At 37.6% G+C, this 27,734-nt stretch overlaps 3 protein-coding genes and 1 long non-coding RNA gene across 8 annotated transcripts in view; 2 read left to right on the top strand and 2 right to left on the bottom strand.

The window, feature by feature from the left end:
• The first annotated feature begins 2,549 nt into the window (after positions 1-2,549).
• On the top strand, positions 2,550-5,502 carry LOC132149157 (uncharacterized). The gene is made up of 3 exons (XR_009435001.1): positions 2,550-2,788; positions 3,685-4,318; positions 5,218-5,502. It is a non-coding gene; the product is annotated as an uncharacterized LOC132149157 (long non-coding RNA).
• Positions 5,503-8,128: 2,626 nt separating this feature from the next.
• LOC132149150 (frizzled-2-like) lies at positions 8,129-10,051 on the bottom strand. Its single transcript, XM_059558127.1, has one exon. The coding sequence runs from the start codon at positions 9,815-9,817 to the stop codon at positions 8,165-8,167; it is 1,653 nt and encodes a 550-aa protein (XP_059414110.1). The 5' UTR covers positions 9,818-10,051; the 3' UTR covers positions 8,129-8,164.
• An 812-nt stretch (positions 10,052-10,863) lies between these two features.
• LOC132149148 (meiosis-specific coiled-coil domain-containing protein MEIOC-like) overlaps positions 10,864-27,734 on the top strand; it is a 20,454-nt gene continuing 3,583 nt past the window's right edge. Inside the window, exons 1-10 of one of the 5 annotated variants that reach the window (XM_059558124.1) lie at positions 10,870-10,943; positions 11,052-11,084; positions 11,414-11,527; positions 14,501-14,649; positions 14,772-14,885; positions 15,539-15,614; positions 15,690-17,246; positions 20,122-20,256; positions 20,603-20,783; positions 21,997-23,348. In XM_059558124.1, coding sequence (XP_059414107.1) covers positions 11,079-11,084; positions 11,414-11,527; positions 14,501-14,649; positions 14,772-14,885; positions 15,539-15,614; positions 15,690-17,246; positions 20,122-20,256; positions 20,603-20,783; positions 21,997-22,199 — 2,535 coding nt within the window. In that variant the 5' untranslated portion in view covers positions 10,870-10,943; positions 11,052-11,078 and the 3' untranslated portion in view covers positions 22,200-23,348. Of the gene's footprint in view, positions 10,944-11,051; positions 11,085-11,413; positions 11,528-14,500; positions 14,650-14,771; positions 14,886-15,538; positions 17,247-20,121; positions 20,257-20,602; positions 20,784-21,996; positions 23,349-27,734 lie in introns of those variants that run through there. The other 4 variants (XM_059558122.1, XM_059558123.1, XM_059558121.1 and 1 more) reach the window with 4 other exon arrangements.
• LOC132148713 (coiled-coil domain-containing protein 43-like) overlaps positions 26,921-27,734 on the bottom strand; it is a 1,973-nt gene continuing 1,159 nt past the window's right edge. The window contains exons 3-4 of the mRNA XM_059557413.1: positions 27,002-27,076; positions 26,921-26,932 (exon numbers count right to left, since the gene is read on the bottom strand). Coding sequence (XP_059413396.1) covers positions 26,921-26,932; positions 27,002-27,076 — 87 coding nt within the window. The remainder of the gene's footprint in view (positions 26,933-27,001; positions 27,077-27,734) is intronic.

Here is a 27,734-nt window from a genome sequence, read left to right as displayed (position 1 = left end):
TACAGTTGTTTCATGGATTCAATGTCTTCTGGCAGTTGCACAGATTTTTTTTTCTTCCTGTGCTCACTTCCTGTTATGTGAACTTGCTTTTTTTCTTTACCTTTTTTCCTCTTCTACTTAACTTGTAACTTGTCTTCTTGATTTTTAGTTCACGCTTTTCCTACAACTAAAGCGTAAGCTCTCATTTAATCAAGTAGTCTTCCTAAACTAGTTTCACATTTCAGAGATCTGAGAGTAGAGATTCATCCTGTAATGTTGTGTATGGGAAACTTACTCTTACCTTCAATCTGGGGCCTCTCTCTGGGCAGGTCCCAGATGGAAGTGATTACTCTAGAAGGGAGAAATTACAGAGCAAATGTACAGCCCATCAACTTTACACACAGACATACAGACGACAAAGGCAAAAACTGCAACACTCCCCCCTCCGGCTCCTCTCTCTTTTTCTCTTTCTCTGAGTCGTACTCCCGCACGGCTCTCATTGCCTTCATTTTGCCTCCAGCAGTACATTTACGCAATTGTACGCTAGCCACCTTGTCTCTCCTGCTCTCCTCCCAACGAGTATGTGTGGGTGGGAATGGGATTGTAAATTCCTAAGGATGAGCCATTTAAAGGCCTCTATTAAAGCCCTGACGCAATGTGACTCGCCTGTCAGGAGCCAGAGCTGTAACTCATTACCTGAAGAGACAGAGATAGGATTCCCATTACAGCTCCACCCTCAGCCCAAACCTTTGCTCTGCCCCAGGTCAGCTCACACCAGGCTATAGGCCGTATACCCACAATGCAATGCGATCACATCACAAAGAAGCTTCTCATACAAATACATGCACTTCACACCAAATTGTTATCCAGCTTTCACAGCTAACTCTCACTGTTTGTGTAAAAGAGTATGATTACCGCAACTTAAACAAAAAGGATGAATGAAACAACAAACATTTCTGGAGGAACTATCCAGAAAATTGCATTTGTGCATAGTATGCTAACTTTTTGAAGCTGTTTTAAACTCTATTTTTGAACAGAGAGTTCATCCATCATCATGAAAATTCTGTCATCATTTACTCATCCTCATCGTTGCTTTAAACCTGTATACATTTCTTTCTTCTGCAGAACACCAAAGAAGATCATTTCAAGGTTTGACTGTTTTTGAGTTTGCAGATCCACATTGGCTCTATTGACTATCATTGTATGAAAAAACAAACAAACAAAAAAACCGAGACATTAATAATAACATCCTTTTTTTGGAAGGTTTGGAATAACATGAGTTTGGAATTACATGAGGGCGAGGGAATGATGACAGAATATTCATATTCATTTGGATGGACTTTCCCTGCATAGCTAGTCACCTAAAGATGAATACATTGTGCAAAAAAAAAAAAAATTGATTGATTGACTTAATAAATAATAATAATAAATAAAGTTCTTCAGTTGAAATAGGTGGTTTTTTTAGTGTAGATGTGCAGTGGATTACTTGGTTGACACAAGTGGGATGCAATAATAAATACAATATTGTAATTTTTGTACAAATTTGGCATCCACCACTGATTCATCCACTGCAATGGCTCAATTTGTTGCCATTGCTGATCTTCAGCTCTTTAAGTTGCAAGCTCACACAGAAGGCCATCCTTATCCTCTCTGGGTGTCCTTCTCTGTAAATAGCCATCACACACAACACACAGGCACAACAGTCATAACACAGCTGTCGTAACAGCAGCTGGTAGCACAAGCCATTGTTGCCACACTCACACACACATACACACTCTTCAAGACTTCCCTTTGGCAAATCCTTCCGCAGACTGAGGCTTACTTTAAGACAAAGATAAATATGCCTGCAAGCTAACACACATGTACAGATATCATTTCTGTAATCTGTGAAAAGTGGAAATATTTCCACTTTTGCCGAGCATTTAATGTTTCACTGAAATTTCTATGTAGAAGTACACTAACATTATAAATTATTATAAAATTGTATAATATATATAAATATATTGTTGTGGAAACTGTGATACGTTTTGGAGGATTATTTAATGATCAAATAACAGCATTTATTTGAAAAATAAATATTTTGGAACAATATGTTTGTCTTTATTGACATTATTGCTTGAATGAATGCTTCTTTCTTTCCTTCTTTTTCTCTCTCTCTTTTTAGGACTTTCCCCACAAAAGAGGACATGTGCTCACACACTTACATGAACAGTGTCAATGTCAGTGTCTCTGTCACAATAATTTCAATTCTGCACAGGAAGTAATTCTCACAGAGGAAGGTGGAAACAGGAAAACAAGCTTCTTCCCATTTGTATATAAAGAGGCGAGTGGAATGAGTGAGCGGGTGTGTGTGATATAATCAGTATGTGACCTGATGGTTAGCATTCCTTCGCCCACTATTTAGCTTGTCCCTTCATGTCCCTGCAGAGAAGATAAAGGCTATTTAATTCAACAAGCATAAACACACACACACACACACACACACACACACACACACACACACACACACACCCACACACACACACACACACACACACACACACACACACACACACCATAAGTTCTAAACCCATAGTTTTTTACTTTCTATTAAGCTGATAAATGTTTGTTTTGTCTAGTTTCTCCTTTGCTATGTCTGTTCTCACATTTAGCATGCTTCATAGCATAACATGTTTAAAAACCTCTTTGAGTGAAATACACGAGAAGTTCTGAGAAAATGCTTTGATCTGCATGTGTCTCTTACAGAAGCTGTGAGTGAAGACAGAGGAAGTCTGGGAAGAGTGAAGCTTAGCTCAGTATTAATACTAAGGTAAAGCCTCTTTGGCAAACCATCAACATTTGTAACACATGCCAACAGCATGGAGCCAATTCCCTTGCTATTCCTCCACTTCTGTTACAGCAGGAAGAACACAAATGGAAGTATCACTGCCATGAGATTTCATTTAAGAGATTGCATTTAAGTCTATGTCTTTTTTGCTTTGATGACATTTATATGCTATAATACTCCTAAAGTTTGAAGTGTGTGTGTGTGTGTGTGTGTGTGTGTGTGTGTGTGTGTGTGTTTTATCTGGTATCATTTTGGTAACATTACAAAAAGATTCTATTTGTTAACATTAGTACATTACTCTAACATGAACTAACAATGAACAATACATGAAAACATTTATTAACCTTAGTCAATGTTAATTTCAACATTTATTAATACATTAAAATAAAAGTTGTATTGGTTAATGTTATTTAATGGACCTGAACTAACATGAACTAACAATAAAAACACTTATAGTTAATTACATTTTCATTATTTAATAATCCAATTTTAATTTAAATCTGTATCTGTTAATATTTAAAGGACCCGAGCTAACATGAAGAATGAAGTGAAAAGTTGTATTTCTATCAACCGATGTTAACACAGAAAGTGGCTGCTGTTTTCATTATTGGCCTGAAGGCTAAAGGCTAAATGTTCTGTACAACAGTTTTCTGTTCGCCACGTTTTTGCTTCTTGTTTATCCTGGACAAAATATACAGTGGGAAAAATGGAGCTCATTCCAGTATTGCTGAGTTTCCCACATTATTTTCTCAACTGATCGCACAAAAGCATCATGGAAAGCACACTTCACCCTCCACTCCAGCAGCCATATCCAATGTTTAATTACTCCATTGTTTCATTCTTACATTTATGCCTTCCTCCACCTCCCTCTTTGGTAGGAAAGGCAAACAGGGATTGCAATCAGCTTGGACCATAATCAAAAATCAACGTCTAGGCAAGTCAGCCATCACACACACACACACACACACACACACACACACACAGAATATAAGCTGTCACTGAGCCAGCCAAATTCATAGAGTACAGTCAGAGCAATGCTCTATACTTGGCCACTGGCTCACTGCATTCCCTACATTCATCTAAGAAAAAAGTGTGGGAGAGAGAGTGAACTGGGTGTGTATAGCAATTTGAAGAAAACACAGAAAACAATATAATACTAAAACCAAAAAGACACTCAGAAATTCATTATTTTCTATCCACACCAACACATTATCGTTTATATCACCTATAAATATCATATGTCATAAAACACCCTTATATCTCCTGTAACTAATCTAGTACATATGCTATATCTAACCTAAATCTCTCTTGTATCCCCCGAGGAATCAAAGCATCTGCCACAAGAAGAATGAAAGTGATGACAGATTCTGCAGGGAGAGACATGAATACCTTCTGCACAGATCTGAAGGCACTGTTGAGCTATCAGCAGTAAAACAACAATCTCTGAGATTTTCTGAGAAGTCAGCAATAATAAATATTCAAAAAAATATTCAGTACGATCATTAGAAAGAGGTGAGTTTTCAGCACAATTGCATGTTCTTACTCATAGAGACTTCAATGAAAGAGACAGAATTTACTTAAACCATAAGCAGTGCAGAAGTAAATAAATGATATGTGTGTGTGTGTGTGTATATATATATAAATAATTATTACACTTAAGAGGTAAAACATTAACTGTTTTCAGAAAGAAAAACACACACCCACACACAAACATATATATTTTTTTCTTTGTGTGTAAGATTATAAATAGTTTATTTATATAGATTTTCTTTATTGATTTATTTTTCATTGGAAAGTTTATTTATTTATTTGCTTGTTAAGCAAAAAAATAGTGAAGTTTATGGTTAGAAAACAACGTAATATGCTGAAGAAAAATTTACCTAAAATCGATTATGTTTATATTGACTAGATGAACACTTATGAATATATATTTTGTGTTTTTAATTAATGTGGTCAACCTTGACACATTTGCAGAATTTTCATTCTGTTTTGAAACAAATGTTTTAACATTTACATTTTTTTTTCCTTTAGAAGATGCTTTTATCAAGAGAGACTTACAAATGAGCCAATAATAATCGTTTGTAAACAATGCCAAGTTTAAATTAGAATCTATAGTAATACACAAGCTAGAGCAAAGGTAAAATGCAGAAAAGAGAGGACATATTTATTTTACCATTATTATTGCTAATTAACTGGTTTTACTCAAATAAAAAAATATTATATATATTATATAATATAATAATATCACTAAATTAACCTAAATACATAAATTTTGGTTAAATTGGGTAAAATTGCTCTTTAATGTTACCACTTTTAATGTGTAATGAGCAAATGAATTTAATTCATTTACAATATGTAAAACTTCAAAAAATAAAATAAATAAACATTGAATTATGGTCTGTATCTTTCAGAAGGATTCCAGCGCTGCAAGTCTGTGTGTATGAGCATTTGCGTTTGACTAAATGTTTGGGAGATTATTCTGAAGGAGAGAACATATCTCTCATATCTACACATACACACAACATTTTCCATGAACACACAGTTTGCTGGGCTTTCTAGTTTGCCACCGTACTATTTGAGGTATCTGTACCCTCTATCAGCTCTGCTACATACCAGGATTATGTGTTTGTGTGTTTAACAGATGTAATGGAGAGCGTGTGTGTGCAAAGCAGCGGTTCTCAGCTGGTGGGCTGTGACTAAACATGGCTTAAGCTGTATTTCAGGGGTCATATAAATAAATACCAAAGTCTCATTTTTAGGACACTTTTCTTACTCTTATACAGTACATCAAACAATTTTGGGTTGGTTGCCATTTGATGTCCATTGTAAAGTCTGGGTTCTGAGAATCATTGATGCAAAGTACATTTTGTTGCAGACACCAAAAGTTTGTTTGATCAAACTAAAATATAAAAAAAGAAAACTCACATCACTGGCATTGTAAACATGCTGAGTGTGGAATGTACAGTACAGTATCATCATGGCTATTTATTCTTTCAAAACACAGATGATTTGAAGATAATGTAGACAGAGAAAAATATATTTGCAGTTATTTTGAGATCCTGGAATTTAGTTATTCTTAGTTGCTTTTGTAAGCAAGCATCTGCTGAGAACATGAATATAGTTGACATAAAAAAACTAATAGAACTCTGACCTGAAACTGCACTATTTAAAACTGTATTTTTTTTTCTATTTGAAAATAAATTAAAACTTCTGTTTAGCTAGGATGTATTAAATTAATCAAAAGTAGTAAAGACATTTATAATGTTATACAAGATTTCTATTGGAGACCAATGCTGTTCTTTTGAGCTTTCTGTTCATTAAAAAAATCCAGAAAAAAATATCATGGTTTACACAAAAATATTAAGCAGCATGACTATTAAAAGAAATGTTTCTTGAGCATCAAATTAGCATATTAATTTAGGAAGGATCATGTGACACTGGATACTGAAAATAGAGCTTCGCCTTCACAGGAATATTTTCAAATAGAAATCAGTTATTTTAAAATGATATTAATAATTCACATTATTACTGATTATACTGTACTTTTTGATCATTACATGCAACTTTGGTGAGCATATGAAACCTTCAAAAAGCATTAAACATTTAAGAAAACTTTTGACAGCATATTTATATACACTTTCCCTAATACATTGACATACTGTATATGTTAAACAATATTAACTCATGGACATTTTAATGTATAAATTCTAGTAGATACAAAGTGGTGAAATTAAAAACGTAAAAATGTATGAAATACACACACAGAGAGTGGTGCATGTTAAATGAATAAGATTTGGTGTAAAGGGAGAAAGCAAACATTGTATGTGGTGCCGAGCATGACACACACACACTTGCATTTGTTGTTTACAGGGACTCTAGGTGTAATGGTTTTTATACTGTACAAACTGTATTTTCTATCACCCTACACCTAAACCTACCCCTTACAGAAAACTACTGGCAATTTTTGAATTTCATAAAACACAGTTTTCTGTTTTTTTTAAGCCTTTTGTTTTACGGGGGGACAGGAAGTGTTTACGTTGTAGTACCCATCATTATACACATTTGTGTCCTCATAAACCATATATACCAGTACAAACACACACACCATGTGCTTTCCATTTTTTCGCTGCATGCCTCAGCTCCCAGGACCATGCAAGAACCATTTTCTCCTCAACGGCTGCCTCTTTCACACTACAGTCAAGAGAGAGCGAGAGAGCGAGAGAGAGGGGTAAAAAAAGCAGCATTCTCTCTCTCGCTGACTCACATACAACCGTTCCAATCTCTGGGTTTAGGATAGTCTTTGTGGAAAAACAGTTTTAAGATCTGGTAGAAAAATGAATGACAATTACAGACATATGGATTACATATTTGAATAACTGAATTATTGCAGTTGCTTTTATGCAAAAACCTGCTTAAAGGGACAGTTCATCCAAAAATTAAAACTCTGTCATCATTTATTCTCTCGTGTTGTTTCACACCTAAAACCTTCAATCTGTTGAACACACAAAAAGACATTTTGAAATGTTTTTTTGTCCTTACAATCAATATCAAAAACAACATTACACTTCACTGGCTTTCATTGTAAAGACAAAACAATTTTTTAAAACAATATTCCGTCTTCCGCTTGTCCTGGTTTCAAACAACATGAAAGTGAGTAAATGACAGATTACAGATTTTTAGGTGAACTACTCCTTTGAATCCACAACACGTTTTTCTTTTACCTCTGAACTAAATAAAGTTTAAAAAGAGAAGAGTATTATTTACAACAACTTTAATTCGAAACAGAGGGACCAACGTGAGTATAGAAGACATGAAAGAGAGACTAGTGGCATAAAATATTCTAGATACTAGTATCAAGTACCAATTTCTGAAACACAAAAAAATGAAGATTTGCTTAAATACAAATATATAATTATGTTCAAATGCAGATTTTTACAAATATTATGTACAATGATGTAATTACATTTAGCACAACTGGCTGCTGTATATTAGATGACAAGCTTTCAAGCTCTCCTCCCCCCATGGCTCTCATTGCTCTGTCGTTTGTTGAATTCCCAGCTGCAATCTCACTTTCCAAGTTGAGTTTTTATGGCCAGCAGCTTATGAGCTTAAAACGGGGGGTCAACAGAATGGGGGAGGAAAACATTTCTGCACTTGGTATCAAATTGGCCATGTTTGTTTTGGGGAATTCAAGTAGTTTACGTCCCATTTCTCTTTCCACTTGAAAGTCTCTGACAGTCTAAAAATAAGTGTACAAGTGTAACTGCTTTCAAAATACTGAGGATCAAAGGCACTTAGTTATGTTTTAGTATTTCTAAATTCATCATTGCATGAAAATGTGTACCATGATCTCCAGTTTCAAACGTTGGTCTCCCCTTGTCCGCTACTGGTCAAACGCGTGTAGAACCTCCTCCAAGAGTGCAGCGTCTTCCCCGACCAGATCCAGAATCCCGAAGTGATCCCTACAATGAGAGTCATGAGGTACTTGATCATGAAGACGGTGAAGTCGGGGGTCATGTGAGGAGTGGGATGCATGGGGCAGGGGATGGCCAGGCTCTTACAGTTCGTACTGATCCAGCTCTTCTCCCAGTGCTGCCTGAAGGCCTGCTCATAAAAAAAGCAAGCTATGACGATGGTGGCCGGGACAGTGTAAAGAACCGAAAAGACACCTATGCGGACCATCAAGCGCTCCAGCTTCTCCGTTTTGGTGCCGTCGTGCTTCATGATGGTGCGGATGCGAAACAGGGACACAAAGCCGGCCAGCAGGAACGAGGTGCCAATGAAGAGGTAGATGAAGAGCGGGGCCAGCACAAAGCCCCTCAAGGGATCCAAATTGTTCAAGCCCACAAAGCAGACGCCACTTAACACCTCTCCATCGATTTGTCCCATGGCCAGGATGCTAATAGTTTTTACAGCCGGAACGGACCAGGCAGCCAGGTGAAAGTACTGTGAATTGGCTTCGATAGCCTCATGGCCCCATTTCATACCAGCCGCCAGGAACCAAGTGAGAGACAGGATTACCCACCAAATTGAAGACGCCATACTGAAGAAATACAGCATCATGAACAGAATCGTACAGCCTTCTTTCTTCGTACCTTGAACGATGGTTTTATAACTATCGAGAAAAAAGCCCTCGTTGCACACAACTTTGTTCCCAAGAAAATAACCAGCGATATACGCAATGGAAACCATGGTATAACAGCCGGACAAGAAAATAATAGGACGTTCTGGGTACTTAAATCGTTGCATGTCCACTAAATACGTGGTCACAGTGAATAAGGTTGATGCACAGCAGAGGGAGGACCAGATGAGGATCCAAATCCGGGCAAATTCAATCTCCTGGTCCGTGAAGAACATATAAACCCTTTGTGTTCTGGAGGACTCACATGGAGCACCACAATCCAGCTCGCCCAAGAACTTATAACCGAGGTAGGAAGGCACCTTTAGCACTGCCGGGCAGCGGAACGGTTTGTCCAACGAAGAGTACAGCTGAATACCAGGCGTTCTTGGGACGGGCATGTGAACGGGCGACACTGTAGCCACGGAGTCGTTCTGGCCCACGCAGATGTGTCCGTCTCCCAGCACGGGGAAATGTTCACATCTCAGCCGCTCTGGCCACTGGAAGCCGAACTTGTTCATGAGGGCCTCGCAGCCGTGCTTTGCCCTCTCGCAAATGGAGCGGCACGGCGGGATGGCTTTCTCCAAAACCGTGCACACTGGAGCGTACATGGAGCACAGGAAGAACTTGAGTTCAGGAGAGCACTGTACCTTGACTAGTGGGTAAAACTGATGGACCTCCAGCCCAGCATCCTCTTGGTTGTAGTGTCCGACCAGATTTGGCATAATGGTTTGATTGTAAGCGATGTCTGTGCACAGGGGGATGGTTATGGGCTGACAGAAGCCATGGTCGGGAAAGGCTATCCGACTATCTCCGTGATGCTGTCCAGACGCCACGAAACAGCACTGCAACACCAGTGCCAAAAACAGACACAAACTTGCACTCGCCTGCATTGTCCCACAAAGTTCCGTCTAACTGTCACTTAATAAAACGTGAGTTCAGAAGCTACGCTTTGGGCGACATATTATCTGCTAATAGAAAACAAAAACACTCGCGAGCTAGTATAAACGGCATACTTTGTAAGGAATATCTGTTGAGCGCAGGAGCGACAGCACGACTTTCCCCGCTTTGTCCGTCAGACTGTTTCAAGTTCCCCCTGGGCTGCCTGTTGCTGACTTTGAAGAGAGTGTGAATGAGGAGGAGGAATTCGGGGGTCTTGAAACAGATTTCTACTCTAAACACCAATCACAAGGTCTTCAGACCAATTGAATCGTTCATATGCCATTAGTCATCTGAAAACCTAGAGCATTAAAACATTTTTTTTAGTGGGGTAAGAAGTTATGGTATCGAAGAATGAAGACGCGAATTTGGAAATTCTCTTTTCTAAAAAAAAAAAAAAACACAAATATATCTATCTATCTATCTATCTATCTATCTATCTATCTATCTATCTATCTATCTATCTATCTAGAGATGGATAGTGGTGACATCTTGTGGCTATGCGTTGTTAGTAACATTCACCGTAGGTTTCATTTCTTAATTTTCTTTTGAGTTGTTTTAAAATAAAATAAATCACATTTAAAAAATGAGATTAAACTTAAGTTGGTTATTAATACTGATAATAGTAATAACAGTGATATATTAAGGATAATAATATATAACGAAATGCATGTAGCATTTATTTATAGTATTAATACAGTTCGTACGGACACATGTTTAGAAGCAGAAGAGAGAAAGTATTAATTATTGGAAAATTAATTAATTAATTGATACAGTTAAAGAAAATATGTCCCCGAGGCTAACATACATGTCATGTATTCTTTTTTCTGGAAACTTACTTTCTAAATGTATTATTCAGTTACTAAGCCTGACTGGGTCTCCTCCTGTCTATGGTCTCCTCTCGCGACCATTTGATGGATTATGATTGGCTAATTGAAGGCGGTTTAGCCAGAACGGCTCTGGGTTTAGCCAATAGAAACGAAAGGGACAGTTGTAGGCTGGAGACCGCAAACTCTCGGCTTCGCGGGTGCATTGGTGAAGAGACACGGGCGAGGTCGCGAGTTTATCCGATTAATTAATGTGAAAGACATTGGTAGTCTTTAATTTATTTTCTCAGTAAATCTGCTGATTACTTAGATAAATCTTGAACAGTATATATTTCTAATTTGTATCACAAATTATTTATAGAGAGAGGCCCTCTGCCAGCAAAGTTCAATGGAGGTAAGAGCTAACGTTAATTCTGAGGGGGGGGAAGTTTTATTTTCTGTCTGCTTGTTTTTAAGTCAGGCACCTAACTTACTGATTACCAGGTGTACACATACCTAGTTAAAATATGAATTAGCATAATAAAGAGAGTAAAGGGCAGTGATATCGACTCATGTTTAACAGTTAACTAATTATAAAGGTAAAGCCAGATATGTCGTAACATCAGGCAAAAGAAAATCCCCACAAGGCCTCATTTGACTGCATGTAAAACCGGTACTTTTTGTCATATCATTATTGTCAGTTATCATATAACGTTAGTTTAATTTTTACTCTTATACTTTAAGGTTAATAATGCAGCCAGAAGCAAAATCAGTGTGGATACAAAAGGAGCAAGAGCAGTCTTTGATCGATTTCATAATTCAGGACCAGACTCCTACTTTTCCACAAACAAGCCTCAGGTGAGAACGTCATCTTCAAATTGTGGCTTTACTGCATAAATTAATTTAAAAATACAGTTATGACTTAATTGTATAGATTTGCCAATTTAACTTCCTCGTGTGTTTGAATGCATAATAATTTGAACTACTATGTATTATATATAGAAAATGTTAGATGACTATGGTTTTAACAAATATATATACTAGTGGATCTTAATAAATTATAATGTCATGGAAAAGTTCATTTATTTCAGTAATTCAACTCAAATTGTGAAACTCATATTATTAAACAAATTCAATGCACACAGACTAAAGTAGTTTAAGTCTTTTGGTCTTTTAATTGTGATGATTTTGACTCACATTTAACAGAAACCCACAAATTCACTATCTCAACAAATTAATTACTGCCTCGATTCGATGTGGCATGGAGGTGATCAGTTTGTGGCACTGCTGAGGTGGTATGAAGCCCAGGTTTCTTTGACAGTGGCCTTCAGCTCATCTGCATTGTTTGGTGAGTTTGCTGGCCAGTCAAGCACACAAACACCATGGTCATTTAACCAACTTTTGGTGCTTTTGTCAGTGTGGGCAGGTGCCAAATCCTACTGGAAAATGAAATCAGCATCTTCAAAAAGCTGGTCAGCAGAAGGAAGCATGAAGTGCTCCAAAATGTATCGGTAAACAGGTGCAGTGACTTTTTTTTTTAAACACAATAGACCAACACCAGCAGATGACATTGCACCCCAAATCGTCACAGACTGTGGAAACTTAACACTGGACTTCAAGCAACTTGGGCTATGAGCTTCTCCACCCTTCTTCCAGACTCTAGGACCTTGGTTTCCAAACAAAATACAAAACTTGCTCTCATCTGAAAAGAGGACTTTGGACCACTGGGCAACAGTCCAGTTCTTCTTCTCCTTAGACCAGGTAAGCGTCTTACCTTGGCTAAGGAGACGTTGTCTTTGGTTTAGGAGTGGCTTAATAAAGCCCCTTTAACACTGCGATTCCGGCAAATACACGGGTAAAGTGATCCGGCAATTGTTCCTGGGTCGCTAGATTTTGCACTTTCACACTGCCAGTGATTAGAGCTTAGATCGGGCCCAACAAATCAAGCCCGACCCTACCCGAGCCCGAGCACGTTGTGTCCGAGCCCGGCCCGGCCCGACACGTTCACTGTAATTATGAGCCCAAGCCCGATTTAAACCCGACCATTTTTAATATGTGGGCCGTTATAACCAGGGGCGGCGCCAGATTTTTTTTTTTTACCGCAGGTGCTGCTGTGCTAGATCATTTAGGCTACGGGGAAGCTGCGCAGTTTTATATATATATATATATAAAAATGTGTGCCGCATTTAATGCACGAGACTAGTTTAAAATGTCCACTCCACACGACTAGTTTAAAATGTTTCCATACCTCCGATTTTCCTCCAAACTTGCTCAAAGTTAATTCTCCTGTTTAAATTTTTTTCTTTGCTTCTTCAAGCTCCATGTTGCACTTAAGCTACTGAATAGTACAGCACGCACAGCAGTTGTGATGCGTCACGCATGCGAGACTGCGAGTGGACGAGACGCTGCGCACGACACGTGACGTGCTTTATAAAGGGCTCGGGCAGAGAATCTTAGCTCTACCAGTGATTACCCAGAACCAGAGGTTGCGTTCACACACAACCCGTAAAGATCCAGTAACGACACGTGACATCAGGGCGTGACGTAATGTACGAGTTGAAAACGCTAGGCACGTTATACTTTCACTGAAGCTAGTGAACTATCTCAGCATCAGCGCGGAAAGTGAGGAACTAACTGATCTCTGCTTCATTATAGTTTGCACATATTTTTTTGTCGTGAACGTTGATCTTCCTTCAAAACAGCCGGTAAAAGAGTTGCGCGATAACGTGCGTCATCACTACGATACGGTATTAGATCTGGCTTATGTTCACATAGTGCTCGTCCCGGGACTGAACCCGGCAATGTTACTAGGTCCCCGATCCGGGTTCAATGCCGGAATCCATCCCGGGATGTGTTTGCTTTCACACAGAAGGCAACCCGGCAATGCTCCGGCAATTTGCCGGGTCCGACGTGCAGTGTGAAAGGGGCTCAAGAGGAATACGACAACTGTAGCCAAATTCCTTGACACGTCTGTATGCCTTGGCCCCAGCCTCAGTCCATTCCTTGTGAAGTTCACTCAAATTCTTGAATTGATTTTGCTTGACAATCCTCATAAGGCTGCGTTTCTCTCGGTTGGTTGTGCATCTTTTTCTTACACACTTTTTCCTTCCACTCAACTTTCTGTTAACATGCTTGGATACAGCACTCTGTGAATACTCTTCTTTGGCAGTGAATGTTTGTGGTTACCCTCCTTGTGAAGGGTGTCAATGATTGTCTTCTGGACAACTGTCAGATCAGCAGTCTTCCCCATGATTGTGTAGCCTAGTGAACCAAACTGAGAGACAATTTTGAAGGCTCAGGAAACCTTTGCAGATGTTTTGAGTTGATTAGCTGATTGCCACGTCACCATATTCTAATTCATTGAGTGAATTGGTGGGTTTTTGTTAAATGTGAGCCAAAATAATCACAATTAAAACAACCAAAGACTTAAACTACTTCAGGCTGTGTGCATTGATTGAATTTATTTAATACACAAGTTTCACATTTTGAGTATTATTACTAAAATAAATGAACTTTTCCACGACATTCTAATTTATTGAGATGCATTTGTAAGTTGTCAAGAGTGGTCTGTTGCGTGTTGCTAAGATCTGTAAAATTAAATGATCATTTTATTTGAATTGTAATAAATATTTAAATAGATTATTGAACTGGACAGCATTTGTAATAACAGACTAACTAAATTGCACAGATAATTTTAAGGATGTTCTTAGTTTTTCTTATGTCCATAGTATACCCATAAATATTTTTGAAAATGCATTGTAAATGTATATATTTTATCCAGTTAACAACTTCTCAATATGACTTTTATGAACAAACGCTGTGTTCTTGCAGAATAGCTTCAAAGACAGCGGATTCTTGTCATACAACCCACCGTCGGACTGTCCGGAGAAAAACTGTGCACCACTGCCTTACACTGTTTGGCCAACTCAGGAAGAAGACTGTAAATCAGTCAGTTGGCCTCAAGTCATACCTGATAACAGGTTTGTTTTATATTTATAGATATTAATACTGTAAAAATTGGATGTTATATACCGTATTAACACGCTAATACTGTCTAGAGAAATTTGTTATTAAATACTAAAATATTGTTTATCTTGCATAGAGATCTGGTAGATGCCAGTAATTGTGGGAGTGAGGCTGATCTTTATGGATTAGTGTCCAACATCTTGGAAGAACCAGATTCAATAGACCCATACTCCTCATATGTCTCTGAGAAGTAAGTCCCTCTTGATTTATTTTAAAGAAATTAACCTGTAAAGCTTATTATTACTGATTAGTGTAAAAATGGCTAATTTCCAATTTGTATTAATTTAATCGTATTTAATCTTGTAGATATCTCTTATGTAAAATAAATAAGAGGCATTTGTGTAATCGTGAGGTTTGCAATTTTATAGTATATTTATGCAACATAAACTCAAAACACAACAACATCAGATTCTAAAACAGCATCAAAACTAAATACATTTGTCATGGGAAATGAAAATACAATAAAACAATATAAATGCAGTAACAAAAGGATTTTAAAACAAGTTTACATGACTCAAAACACTGTTTTCTGCCTTTAAGTGACTTTATGTTTGCTGTGCATCCTGTCTGTGTTTGATTTATGAATAATTAACCTATAAACAGGATTTTTTTCCCCATAACTGACACTTAAAATGGTGCACCACTTTAGTGATTGTATGTGTGAAACTATATAAATGCCCTTAAAATAATAATAATATGTTAAATATTTAATCAACTGTTTTGTGTAAACTTGTTATGACAGCTTTAGTATTTTCACAATTTAATCCAAAAATCCATCAGCGTTCTTTAAAATTGATGGAAAAAAAAAACAAACAAAAAAACATTTTGTGTTGTTTTTAGTAGGCTACCATCTAGTCTGAAAGGTGTCTGGTCTCCAAAGTTAACAAAAGAGGAGAGGATGCATTACTTCAGTAATGAGGTACAGATGCTGCCCATTTCAGGATTCCTATTAAATCAGATTTGTCCTAAACCAGTCAGCAATATTTCTCCTCAGTCTGAAGGTAGAGAATCTCAACAAGGGGCTGAACTTCAGAATTGTAATGTATTTGATTCTTTTGCACTTCCCTGCAATTTCTCCACTTGTAATGGAGAGGCTGACACATATTCTCCTCAAGATCTTCCTCGCCCCCCAGGCCTGAACACACCCAGAGTGTTAAGCTCTAGCCTCTACCAGACCATGGCTGGTAAGCCTGAGTTTATTAAACCTGAGAAGGATGAAGGATACCGCAGCATCACTAACTGCCTGTTTGATTATATAAACACAGTCAACAACTCTCTCTGCCCTCCACAAACAATGGATGACTACTATTTCAGTTCATTTCATGAATTTTCATCTATGAGCAAAGATAAACTGAAAAACACCCAATCATTCTCTGTGCAGGATGTCAGTAAACTGGCCTTTCTCTTGGCAGAGCAGGATATGAATTACTGCAGAGAATCTACCCAGAATGGGCTTTTAGCACAAAGGAATCTTGAGGAAATCATTGCAGAGCAGAAGAGTCATCCTTTCCAAATGATGTCGGAGCTTATTACTCAAACACCAGATTTTAAGAGAGAGGTGACAATCAACCAAATGGAACAAAGAAGAGCTCAAGTAGTGGATAAAAATCAAAGTTATTATACTACGAATGAATTTTCAGGGTTTGGGCCACTAAAGACTTTTTCTCCTACCATCTTGCCTCCAACCCTTCACCCAAACAAAGAAGCCAACACCTCTCAAACCAGTGTAAAGCAGTACCAGCCTATCCAGTTAAACCAGTATCAAAAAAAAGCAAAGATTTCAGCAAAGACCAACAGCAACAGTGAATCACAGAGTTTTGCAAAGCTCACAAGCACATCAGGGGCTGTTCCATTGCTTCCTTCTCAGCAGTTGTTCTGGTCTGCCGCGAGAGTCCCAACTGATTTGGGTCAGGGGAACACAGTAAATCTACGTGGTGCGATAGGCCAAGTCAGTCTTGAGAATTTAAGGAAGGGAGCAGAAAATGTAGATATTTCAGATTTTGACCTCCAGCTAGAGAACAACAGGTTGTCGCTGAGCCTTATGGCCGATGGGTGTTTTTCTCAGCGATTTAGCCCAAAACCCAAACTTCCCGGGTTCCCTAAAGAGGCAGACAAAAAGTCAGGACTCCTGCAGAATCCATTTCAGGGGCTGGGCAGTTTGTATGGAGGACAAATGAGAGACAATGGAGCGAGTTCAAACTCAGCCAAAGCTACACCATCACAACTTTTCCCATTCCTCTACCAGATGGGTGATCCCAGAAAAAGCGTATGCCACGCGATTCAGCCCCAGTCCCAGTTACCCTACTGCTCTGTGCCTCTCATCGACATGAATGAACATCTGCCAGATGGAGATACTTCACCATTCAGCCCCTATCTACAAGAATGTATTGGGCTAAGCCAAGCACCCAGAGATGGGTTGTTCACCAGATTTCTGTCGGACATGACTTTACCCAAGTTTGGCAAGGCATTCGGAAGTCCCAATGGTCAGCTACACTTTTACCTGGAGGAATGTTATGAGCACTGGAGGATGCTGGAAAAAGAGAGAAAGCAAGTAAGTGTGATGTTTTTGAGACATAAAGGTATTTTTGTGTTCCATGTATGAATTTTCAGGTATGCGCTGCAGTGTTGACATATTTTTGTAAGAAAAAAAGAAAAATAACCTCAGTGACCAACCAAAGTTTATGATTCTTACTAGGGATGGGCGTTTTCCACAAATATCACATTCGAATATTTGAGCTCACAAAAAACGAATATTCGATTATTTAAATTAAGTTTAATGAGTCGGACGTTATTTTTCAGCAACATTTGTTTCCGTCATTTTGAACAAGCTTACACACAATAAGCTTGAACATTACACATCGTGTTTTGTAGCGGAAAACCTTTAACAATGCGTGCAAACAAACAAAAGTACAGATTAAAAGCAAAAAATAAATAAATGTGAACAAAGAAAAAACGTCAAGCAGCCTGCAGAAATTAGGCTATTGTTTTTTCTATTGTTTCAAATGTTCTTGTTAAGAAACACGGGCATGTAAACATGATTGAGGGAAAGTCGGCTCCTTAGTCTGTTAACAATAAGGCCGGCCGTGGAGAAAACGCGCTCTGACGGCACAGACCTTGGCGGGACTCACAAATAACGGTGTGCTAAGCGAATAAGTTTTGTGAAGCGCTTCGTGTTTTCGTTTCACCACTGAATGGGATCCTCATCTGGTGGAATACATGGATCCAGCAAGAACTGTTCCCACTCGTCTGGGCTGGACTCTCTGTAATCATCGCTGGAGAACTGGCTCAGCCTTTTCCAAAGAGTGGGCATTGCATCCTCTTCATCATTGGTGACGCACCACTCGCATCAAGGAAAATGTTCTGATAATGTTCAAAGTTTTTTTTTCTTACTTCTCTCATGTTTTCATCGAGAAACCTGAGATGTTTGTGCCGAGGGTCTAGGGCAGACACGAGACGAGGAGTTTTCACTGCATTCTCTAAGTTAGCTGTGTTTATTCGTCGCTTGAGAGATGCCGCAACAATGTTCTTGAATTCGGCCACTTTCTGTGATTCTCCACGGCATATTTGAAGAACTGTAGAAGACCGCAGTGGGGGCGTTCACATATCGTGTCTTTTGCATGCTCAAGTTTGTTATTTCCAATGTAGGCGCACTGTATGCGCGCTCATAATGGAAGCGATGCGGTCGCGATGCGCACGCGGTACGACGCGGTCCCGTTTTTTCCAGGCGCGTCTGCACTGCATCGAGTTAAAAACATCTCAACTTTTCAGAATGCCGCAAGCGCACCACAGGTCTGTGACAAGAACTAAACATTCAGCTTCATCCTTTCCCGTAACAACGTTGAAAGCTCAGCCAAGATGAAGGAACAGCTGCTCATAGCTGTATATGGATTGCCATTTTGAAATAAATTTAGTAACAGAGCTACTGAAAGCGATTTTTTTTTTGTGATACAAATCCATTTATCCTTTGCTTAAATTTCCGCGTCTTCATGGAGAGAGCTCGTCATTGTTGCTTAGAATGGAGCGCTTCTGCCCGAGTGCTTTGGAAAGAAGGAGAAAGTGGCGCGCCTAGCCTTTTCCACGCCTTATTAGGCGCGATATGTGAATGGCCCCTTTTATTCATTCATTAATAATTTTTTGCTTGCATACACCTTCAAATATGCAGTGGAGAATCACAGAAAGTGACCAAATTAGGTTTTATTGTGAACTTTTTTTTTTTTTTTTGCGAAATTCGAATATCATTTTTATTTATCGAATAATTAGAGCAGAACAAATATTCGAATGTTCGACTATCCGTGCACACCCCTAATTCTTACCCATTCATGTCCATCATAATTCTCTTAAATCAACTTTATTTTGTAACCTATATAGAACCAGCAGAAGTAAAAAGCTAAATGTAGGCTAGAAACAAACTACTTCAGTGTCACCATCAGTAAGATTCAGACAACTCTTTATTTAAAAAAAAAAAAAACATTTTCACTGAAAGATTGAGTTAAAATAGTTTATAAGACTGTAATTATAAACATAGAGAGGCTGTAAAAGTTCACTAATGAGTAGATTAATTTTTCTGTTTGGCCACTTGTTAGCAACTTCCCTTTTAAAGATAAGTAAAATCTTGGAGGGAAAAAGCACAAAGGGGCATTGCTAATGTGTGTACCGTATTTTTTCGGACTATAAGTCGCACCTGAGTATAAGTTGCATCAGTACAAAAATACGTCATGATGAGGAAAAAAACATATAAGTCGCACTGGACTATAAGTCGCATTTATTTAGAACCAATAGAAAACATTACCGTCTAAAGCCGCGAGTGGGCGCTCTATGTTTTCAGTGGTAGGTTACAGGAGCTCCGAGCAGCATAGAGCGCCCTCTCGCGGCTGTAGACGGTAATGTTTTCTATTGGTTCATTTCTCTTGGTTCATTTCTCTCGGTTCATGTCAAATTAATTTTGATAAATAAGTCGCACCTGACTATAAGTCGCAGGACCAGCCAAACTATGAAAAAAGTGCGACTTATAGTCCGGAAAATACGGTGTATATATATATATATATATATATATATTTGTAAAACAAAAGTTTAAATATCTTGAGCTTGTGTTGACCATAGACCATATTTTAGACATTTAACCAAAAAAAAAAAAAAAGAACTCATTTACCTCAGGGTGATGAAACCGGAAGTGCTAACTTGTTTCTGGGTTTTGTCATACTATAAAATACATCATCCCTGCAGCAATCTATTAGAGCCAAAACAGAGATTTATTTTAGGAAAATATTTATGGAAAAATAAATTATTTACAGAGTTGTCAAACTTTCCCTTTATATTCATATTCTGTCTTGGAGAATCATTCTGTTTAATTACCAGGAGGTTTGGAGGCTGACCTGTTTTCAAGTACGATGAGGTAAGAAACTAATGTAATGCGTTCTGTCTAACAGGCTGAAGCTGTTCTTACAAAGACTTACCCAGGAAAGCGTGTGTCTGTGGTGACCAGTAGTGTTTCGCCCAAAATGCCTCCAAACCCCTCCAGACTGGACCGCCTCATTGCAGACCAGCTGCGTGAACAGGCCAGGGTCAGTCCAGTATTTCTTAGACAATTCCTGCAAAAGGTTTTCAAACTAGTGCTAGTGGGCCTGCCTAAAAGTTAAAATCATGACATTTGTGAAATCATGAAAGGATAATAAAAATGAATGTATTCTGCTGGCATCCATAGTGTTATGCTGTCTTCAGGTTTTACATCTAATAATACTGTAGTGGTGGATAGGAAAAAGAAAATGTCAACTTCATAAAAAGTAAATATTTTACTCATGTATAATTTCTATTTTTGCCAACAAACTGATTTTGTATTTCATATACAGTTAAATTGACAGTATTTTTAACCAGATGATATGAAAATTTAGAAATGCATTGTGTTTATAGGTGGCAGGTTTACTAGGCAAGATGGAACAGTTGCGTAGTTTTCCACTTCATGCTAATATCGGCTCAGCATTGGACAGGCATCTTGAGGTCATCTACATCACTCAGGCACGCCGAAAGAACGAATTCATCAATGCTAACAGCAGACAAAGGCAGCCAGCAGCCTTCTTTAGAGAGGATAGGGGTAAGTGAATCATATACTATAACAAAAGCAAGAAATACACTTAATGTACAAAAATACAAGATCTTATATAAACTAGTGTGTATCCACAATTTTAAAGCAGCTTTTCCACTATCTCCGACAAACCACAAGTAATAGACCAGAAGTAATTCATTTACAGTCATATGCGAATGCAGAAATTTCGGATCCGATTTGAGCTTCGGATGCGTTCAATTTTTTGAACTTTTGTGGCTAGACTGTATGTGACCACCCGATATGATGTATTCTAATTAAAACTGTGAATGCAAGGTTAGAATTACCTATGTATTTCTACTTTAACCTTATTCTGTAAACACCTTTTCTCTAAAATGGTGGTTAAGAATAATTGTGGCAAAAATCATTATTTTAGCATTATTAAATCATTATTAACGTTAATTAGCCAAATAAAACCTACTGTGTTTTCATTTTGGGGGGTAATTTTTTTATTTGTAATTTTTTTTATATATATTTATACATTCATTACATCAATTAAAATCATTCATTTGCCACTAGGGGAAGAAATATGATAATTGTATCCAAATGTCAGAGACAGTGGAAAGATTGCAGGGCTTGGTAAAGTCCCACTCAGCCTTAGTTTTACTGCTCAGTAACAAAACATTTGCTTTGTTAAAAGGACTGAGTTTTGACACAAAGTTCACGATTCGATTCACATTCACAAGCTTGCAATTCGATTCATTTACCGATTCAATTCAATGCTTATTCTTTTCAATATATGTAAGGTACAGTACATGCCCAATTTTCTTAAGGAAAACAAAGCCAGTAGGTACTAACGTACATTACTATAATTTTGAAGGTTAGAATTGACTGATTTGTTAAAATGACACTTAATGAAGATTTTAAAATAATAAAGTTACATTTACATAATATTTCTACTTAATTTTTTTTTTCTGAGACTTTGTTTCATATTAAAAGTACCAAAGCACAATGCTTATCGCAATATATTGGATGGGAAGTGCACTTCAGTGTTCTGTCCATTAACAGGCTAGACTAATCAATTCTTGTGATTTAAGAATCAAAATCGTTCCGTAAAAATGAGAATCGATTAAAATCAAGATATCCATATTTTTTACCCAGCCCTATTAGTTAATTTAGATGTAGATAACTAAAGCACTATCTACTTTATATATTTGTGTTAAAAGGTGAAAAAAAAAAAGATTTTGTTTGTCACATCTCACAGAGATCCTTCTGTTGGCATCTGCAGTGAAGGACCTGTGTAGCAGCACCAGGAAGGCCCGGACCGCTCTTTGGTGTGCATTACAGATGACTTTGCCCAGAACAAACAGTTACCCAGAGGAGAGAGAAGAGATTGGTACCTGTTCCCTTTTAGGTCAAGACAGTCCTGAGCGAAGCAGCTTGGAGAGAGCACTGACTGCCCTGTGATCACTTTCCAGCAGGTATCCATTTTTTTGTGTGTGTCTATTTTTTGACAAAGTAACATTGATGTAACCTGTCGAAAAAAGGCACAATAGGTGATGGGATTGCATTTTAAGAAGAATGAAAGAGTTATTTAAGTTATTCCACTGAAGTGATACGTTAGGCTCAGTTGTGGGCAGCAGATGGAATTTTTAGTTCATTAATATTTATCAGTCTTCTGTGAAAACCAGCAATCAGATTATAATCAAATTCTCTAAAAGACATGGAATTATGGCAGTAAGATCAGTACTAAGCTATTTTGTCCAAGGACCCCAGAAGAACTGCCAGTAAATACAAGAGGTTTTGAGAGAGTATAAAAGAACGATTCTACAGTGACAGAAAGACAGATGAAGTCAGAAGAGGGACCTTTTAACTGCTTCATGGTGATAATGGAACAGAATATATGGCAAGAGTAAGATCTGTGGTTTTGGAGGATGATGGGATATTTTTGCCCAGTTGACCTAGAAATGTATAAATAGTTAAAACAGGAAGCAAATTATTATTTGTGAAAGTTTTATTTATTTTTGACAGTTTAATTAGTGTCTCCTATAACCTATTCAAAATCCTCAGCTAATTTTAGGTCCAGTGGTACACACATTCAGACAGACAACAGTATTTATGATCAACAGGACGTGTTCCAGTTGTCCTTTTATTATTTTACTTATTTATATACATGATTCTTTGGTGTCTCCCTGGATAAGCAATGATAATCGCAAATCTTTCCTAAATCTGTTTTGTTGTTTGGAAAATTTGAAAGTGAATTTATTTATTTGCAATTAGTTTATCTCAATTCTGAATTCAACTCAGTATTTCATTCTCTGTTTTTCCATGTATGTATGTGGTCAGTCTGTCTGATGTAACTCATTAGAGGATATATCGAGTAGCTGAGAGTGACATCATTCATGGACTGAAATAAATGATGTCAACAACATGCTACTAGAAAATGATAGACTGATATAGTTCATGACGTGTACTCATATTGCTTTTGTTTCTTTGCTTATGCTTTTGTTCAATTTTAACAATTAAACTAACAAAAGAACTCAGAGTGGTGCATATAACTACTGTTTATTTAATTAAACATCGATTCAAAATACAGTGTTAATCAATGCTCTAATTCAGGGATTCCCAAAAATGGCGGTCTGTTTTTTTTTAAGTGGGATTTTACCATACAATAAAAAACATGAACAGTAAACATTTCGTTTGTAATCACTTTTATTATAAATAAAATCTATAATTTATTAGTTTTCGATGGAAACGTAAAAGACAGCACTGTTCTTTTATGTACTGCAGGCTAGGCTATATGCGTACCAACTCGTTTCATTCATTCCATTATATATATTATAAATCTGCTTAACTGGCTGAAATCAGGGAAACTGTCAAGTGGGACATCTTATGATAAAGTTGTTAGTCAGGAGGAGAGGGACCAAGAGAGAGTGAGGATTTGACCTGACGCGCGACATTGCAGAAAATGTGCGTTCACAAATGTAGCCTATGTTTATCCAAATATGGAAAGCACTTTCGAATTTAATAATATGAGGTTCTCTGCAGAGATGTTTTGCCACATTTCTTCAATTAAGGATGATTGCTGCGTAATATATGGCGTTTCTATTTGCCTGAACTTCTTCAAGTAAGTTGCGGGGCAAACCAAAAATCCAGCACTCTCCTTATTCACTACTGATACTGCGACTATTCTTTTTTCTGTGTGTTCATTCGCTGGCATTTTCCACATTTCTTTTTTCTCCCCCTTAAAAGCAAATTTGTTCATTCTGATGCTCAATTTTACCGAACTAATGGCTGTTGATGACTATTTGAATTGAATTCTGCCAAAGTGGGCGCTTGTATGTGTTCGTTAAATGCGTAATGTTATGCGAGTAGGTCTGCTCTTGTCTGAAAATAATATATGAAACACAAAAGAATTTAACATAAAAAAACATTAGGCTATAGCTTATATTTCGTAAGTACATTTGTAATGTAAAAAAAATTAATTGTAAAACTAAAAAAATAATAATAATAATAATTGAATTTGTGACGGGCCGCGGGTTGAGATGCTGCTGCTGCTAGCTCCATGGTCATTTAATAGGCCTAGCCTATTGCTGCAATGTTTCTTTTACGCGGCTGAAAATAACTGTGCTTTCTGTTACTGAGCATGTGTCTGTCACTCGTCCCTTTAAAAGTGGAAGCTTGTGCGTAGCTTTGTTGCATTATATTGAAACTTTGTTGATGTTTTTATTGTCATGTGTGCTGGTTATTTGCGCATGATTAAACACGACTCTTTATATGGCAATAAAAGAAAGCTTTGTTGCGGTTTTTTTAAAAGTGGGGATTGGGGGTGTGCCAGCCCGGTTGGGACATAGAAGGGGGTGTGCATGAAAAAAAGTTTGGGAACCGCTGCTCTAATTAAACAAAAAATGCATATCACAGTCTGTATAAAATGAAACCACTGGTAGAATCGTTCAGTAAAGCTGCAATGAATGTGACTGATCACTTACAATAGTGTGTCTTAAAAGAACAGTGTTCTGATCATCTTGCTTAAAACAGTTGGTCGGCCGAGTTATGAAAGCCATTTGTAAACAAGTTCCTCACTCTCATTCAGTTCTGAAAATCCTAAACATTTACCCGGCAAATATCATTTTTCCTTAAATGCCCACAGATAAAGCAGTTGAGGCTTAACAGAATAAATACACACTGAAGAGTGGACCTTGCTAGGTGATTTCCATCATAAAATCATTTGGATATTTTTTTACGTTTGACACCTGACTATGCCCAAGATTTGACATTTAAGTTTTGTTGAAGTAAAGAAACTCATCAAAGGTAAGCAAAGCAGTGTTTGGATAGATAAAAACGGTTTCACCAGTCATCAGTGTTTAAGAATCAGATCTCTTATTGCATGAAAATAGAAGATTCATTGAGAAATTATAACTTCTTCAGCAATCGCCAGCGACACCCAGAGTTTACAAGCAAAGTATAGCTTCTGATGATCTCTTTAAATCAAACTGAGTCTGTAGAATATAAATAAAATAAAAAAATTATTTACCATTTGCCTTACAACTCAAATCAAATTTCAAAACTGCACCTTGTGGCTGTAATAGAAAACCTACACATGACACCAAGGCAGAACTATATGCTATATAAGTCAAGAGTAAACACATTCATTTACACAACTTGATTTATTTGGGGAGCACAAAATGTTAAATATTGTGGCTCTGATAAAAGAATGTCTCAATCACCTGGGGCCCGTTCTTCATACCTTGCTAACTCAGTCAGCTGGATTTGATTGTTGATGGTTTGGCATGATCTAGGATTGTTTGGTTCTTCAAAGTTAAAGTCCTGGAGTTGCTGTCATAGCAACAGGTCTTTGCTCGGGAGCAGGCTTATTTTATGTAAACAGGATTAGGTTGCATCTTTGTAAACAGAACCGATACTTAAAATCTGTCCCAGCCACTGCTACTTTATTAGAAGAGTACCCAACTGATCCACGGACAGTAATTTACAATAAAAAAAAAATAAAAAAAATGAATACAAAAAATATTATAATGTTGTGTAGTCATCATCTGTAACACTGTAGGCACAGGAAAAATGTATTTGTGGTGAAATAATGACTTTATAATTGTATTGGTATCTTACACTTTTAAGGGGAAGTTGTGGCCTAATGGTTAGAGATTCAAACTTATAATCCAAAGGTTGAGAGTTCGTCTGAGGCCGGCAGGAATTGTAGGTGGGTGGAGTGAACGTACAGCACTCTCTCCACCCTCAATACCACGACTGAGGTGCTCTTGAGCAAGGCACTGAACCCCCAACTGCTCCCCGGGCGCCACAGCACAAATGTCTGCCCACTGCTCCGGGTGTGTGCACTTTGGATGAGTAAAATGCAAAGCACAAATTCCAAGTATGGTTCACCATACTTGGCTGTATGTCAATGTCATTACACACATGCTGTTCAGTTAATCTGAGCTGTGCATTAATTTGAGTGCTGAAAGCTATTATGGGAGTGGCTTGATGGAGCGCAGGAGATGCCCATAACTCAATCTGGACCTTAAGAAACTGTTATTAACGCTGTCACATAACAAATCTGGTTCAAAGATAAAATTAAGTGAATCACTAACTACAACACTGAAATAAAAATGTAAAGCATGTACAAATACTAGAAATCACGGATATAAATAATTTGAAGAACCAAATTAGGCAGAGATCAGTTATCACGATTACTAGATCTGGAATCTTTCAAATCATCTCAGATGTATTAAGCAAGGTACGTAGAACAGAGCCCTGATCTTAGAATCTAATAGACACAATCCCCTGGTTTCACAGACAAGGCTTAATCCTAGTCCCAGACTAAAATGCATGTCTGAGCTGTTTTAACTAAAAGAAACTTGCACTGACAAATCTTAAAATATGTCAGTGCCATTGTTTGTCTCAAGATGCACACAAGTAATGCTATTTCCTAAGGCACATTTATAAAAGATACTTTAATGTCCTAGTTAACCTATGGCCTAATCCTGTTTTAACCTAAGCCCTGTCTGTAAAACCAGGCTTAAAGATATTGGTTTGCCTACAGTGCAACCCAATGTAATATATGAGAAGGCAGTCTACAAGGTGTTGGCACAATATGTAGCAGCTTCAAATGAACAGTTGTCAATTGATATACATGTGCACACACACACACACACACACACCCTTCTCACTTTAGGTTAATCACGGTCCTACAATAAAAATAAACCACGATTTAGACAGAAACATCCACCTAGGGCAAAAAACAAGAAACTACATACCCTCATCTCCTCACCCACTGATTGGCAGTTATGTTTCTCGTCTTTGGGTTGTCTCTGAGCCCTCTCCATATATTGCTACATGACAAGAAGGCTTCCGTTGGTTTCTGAAAAAGCTTGCGAGCTGAATAAATATATATTTTTATATCTTGAGCTGTGTGTTAAAAATCACTGGCGTGCTAATGAGGAGCAACCCATGAAAAACATTTAAAATCACAGGTTATTTAAAAGTCCCTCGAGGCAATAAAACATGGATTCATGCCATTTTTAGACACAAGCATGTTGGTAATCCGCTGGTAAATGTTAGAGAGTGAATTTCACTTTAACTTTTTTTTTTAAAAAGTGAATCTCATGGAAACATGTCCAGGTTACTTTTCAATATATATATTAAACACACACACACACACACACACACACACACCAAAAAGAAAATTAAGCATGCTTTAGTATTATGAAGATATTTTGCATAGCCACATTATTTTCAATTTACAATTAAAATATTTATGTGATACAGTAATGACAAATAGGGGAAATGGTCTTTAACCAAAATTTTAATTATGATTTTGGAGTTGAAATGCAACCTGAACATGTTTTGACAGGTTGTGTGAGATTTACCCTTAAAATAAGTAGCACAACAGTCAGCACCGGTAATAAATGAATATGTCGTGACAATTCTCACTCAGTTTGCTGGTTTTTGATTTATACAAGCCAAGAAAACAGCTAAATAGCCCCAACA

The sequence above is a fragment of the Carassius carassius genome, chromosome 9 (assembly GCF_963082965.1).
Source record: "Carassius carassius chromosome 9, fCarCar2.1, whole genome shotgun sequence".
Taxonomy (NCBI): domain Eukaryota; kingdom Metazoa; phylum Chordata; class Actinopteri; order Cypriniformes; family Cyprinidae; genus Carassius; species Carassius carassius.
This window is presented reverse-complemented; position numbering and strand designations above follow the sequence as displayed.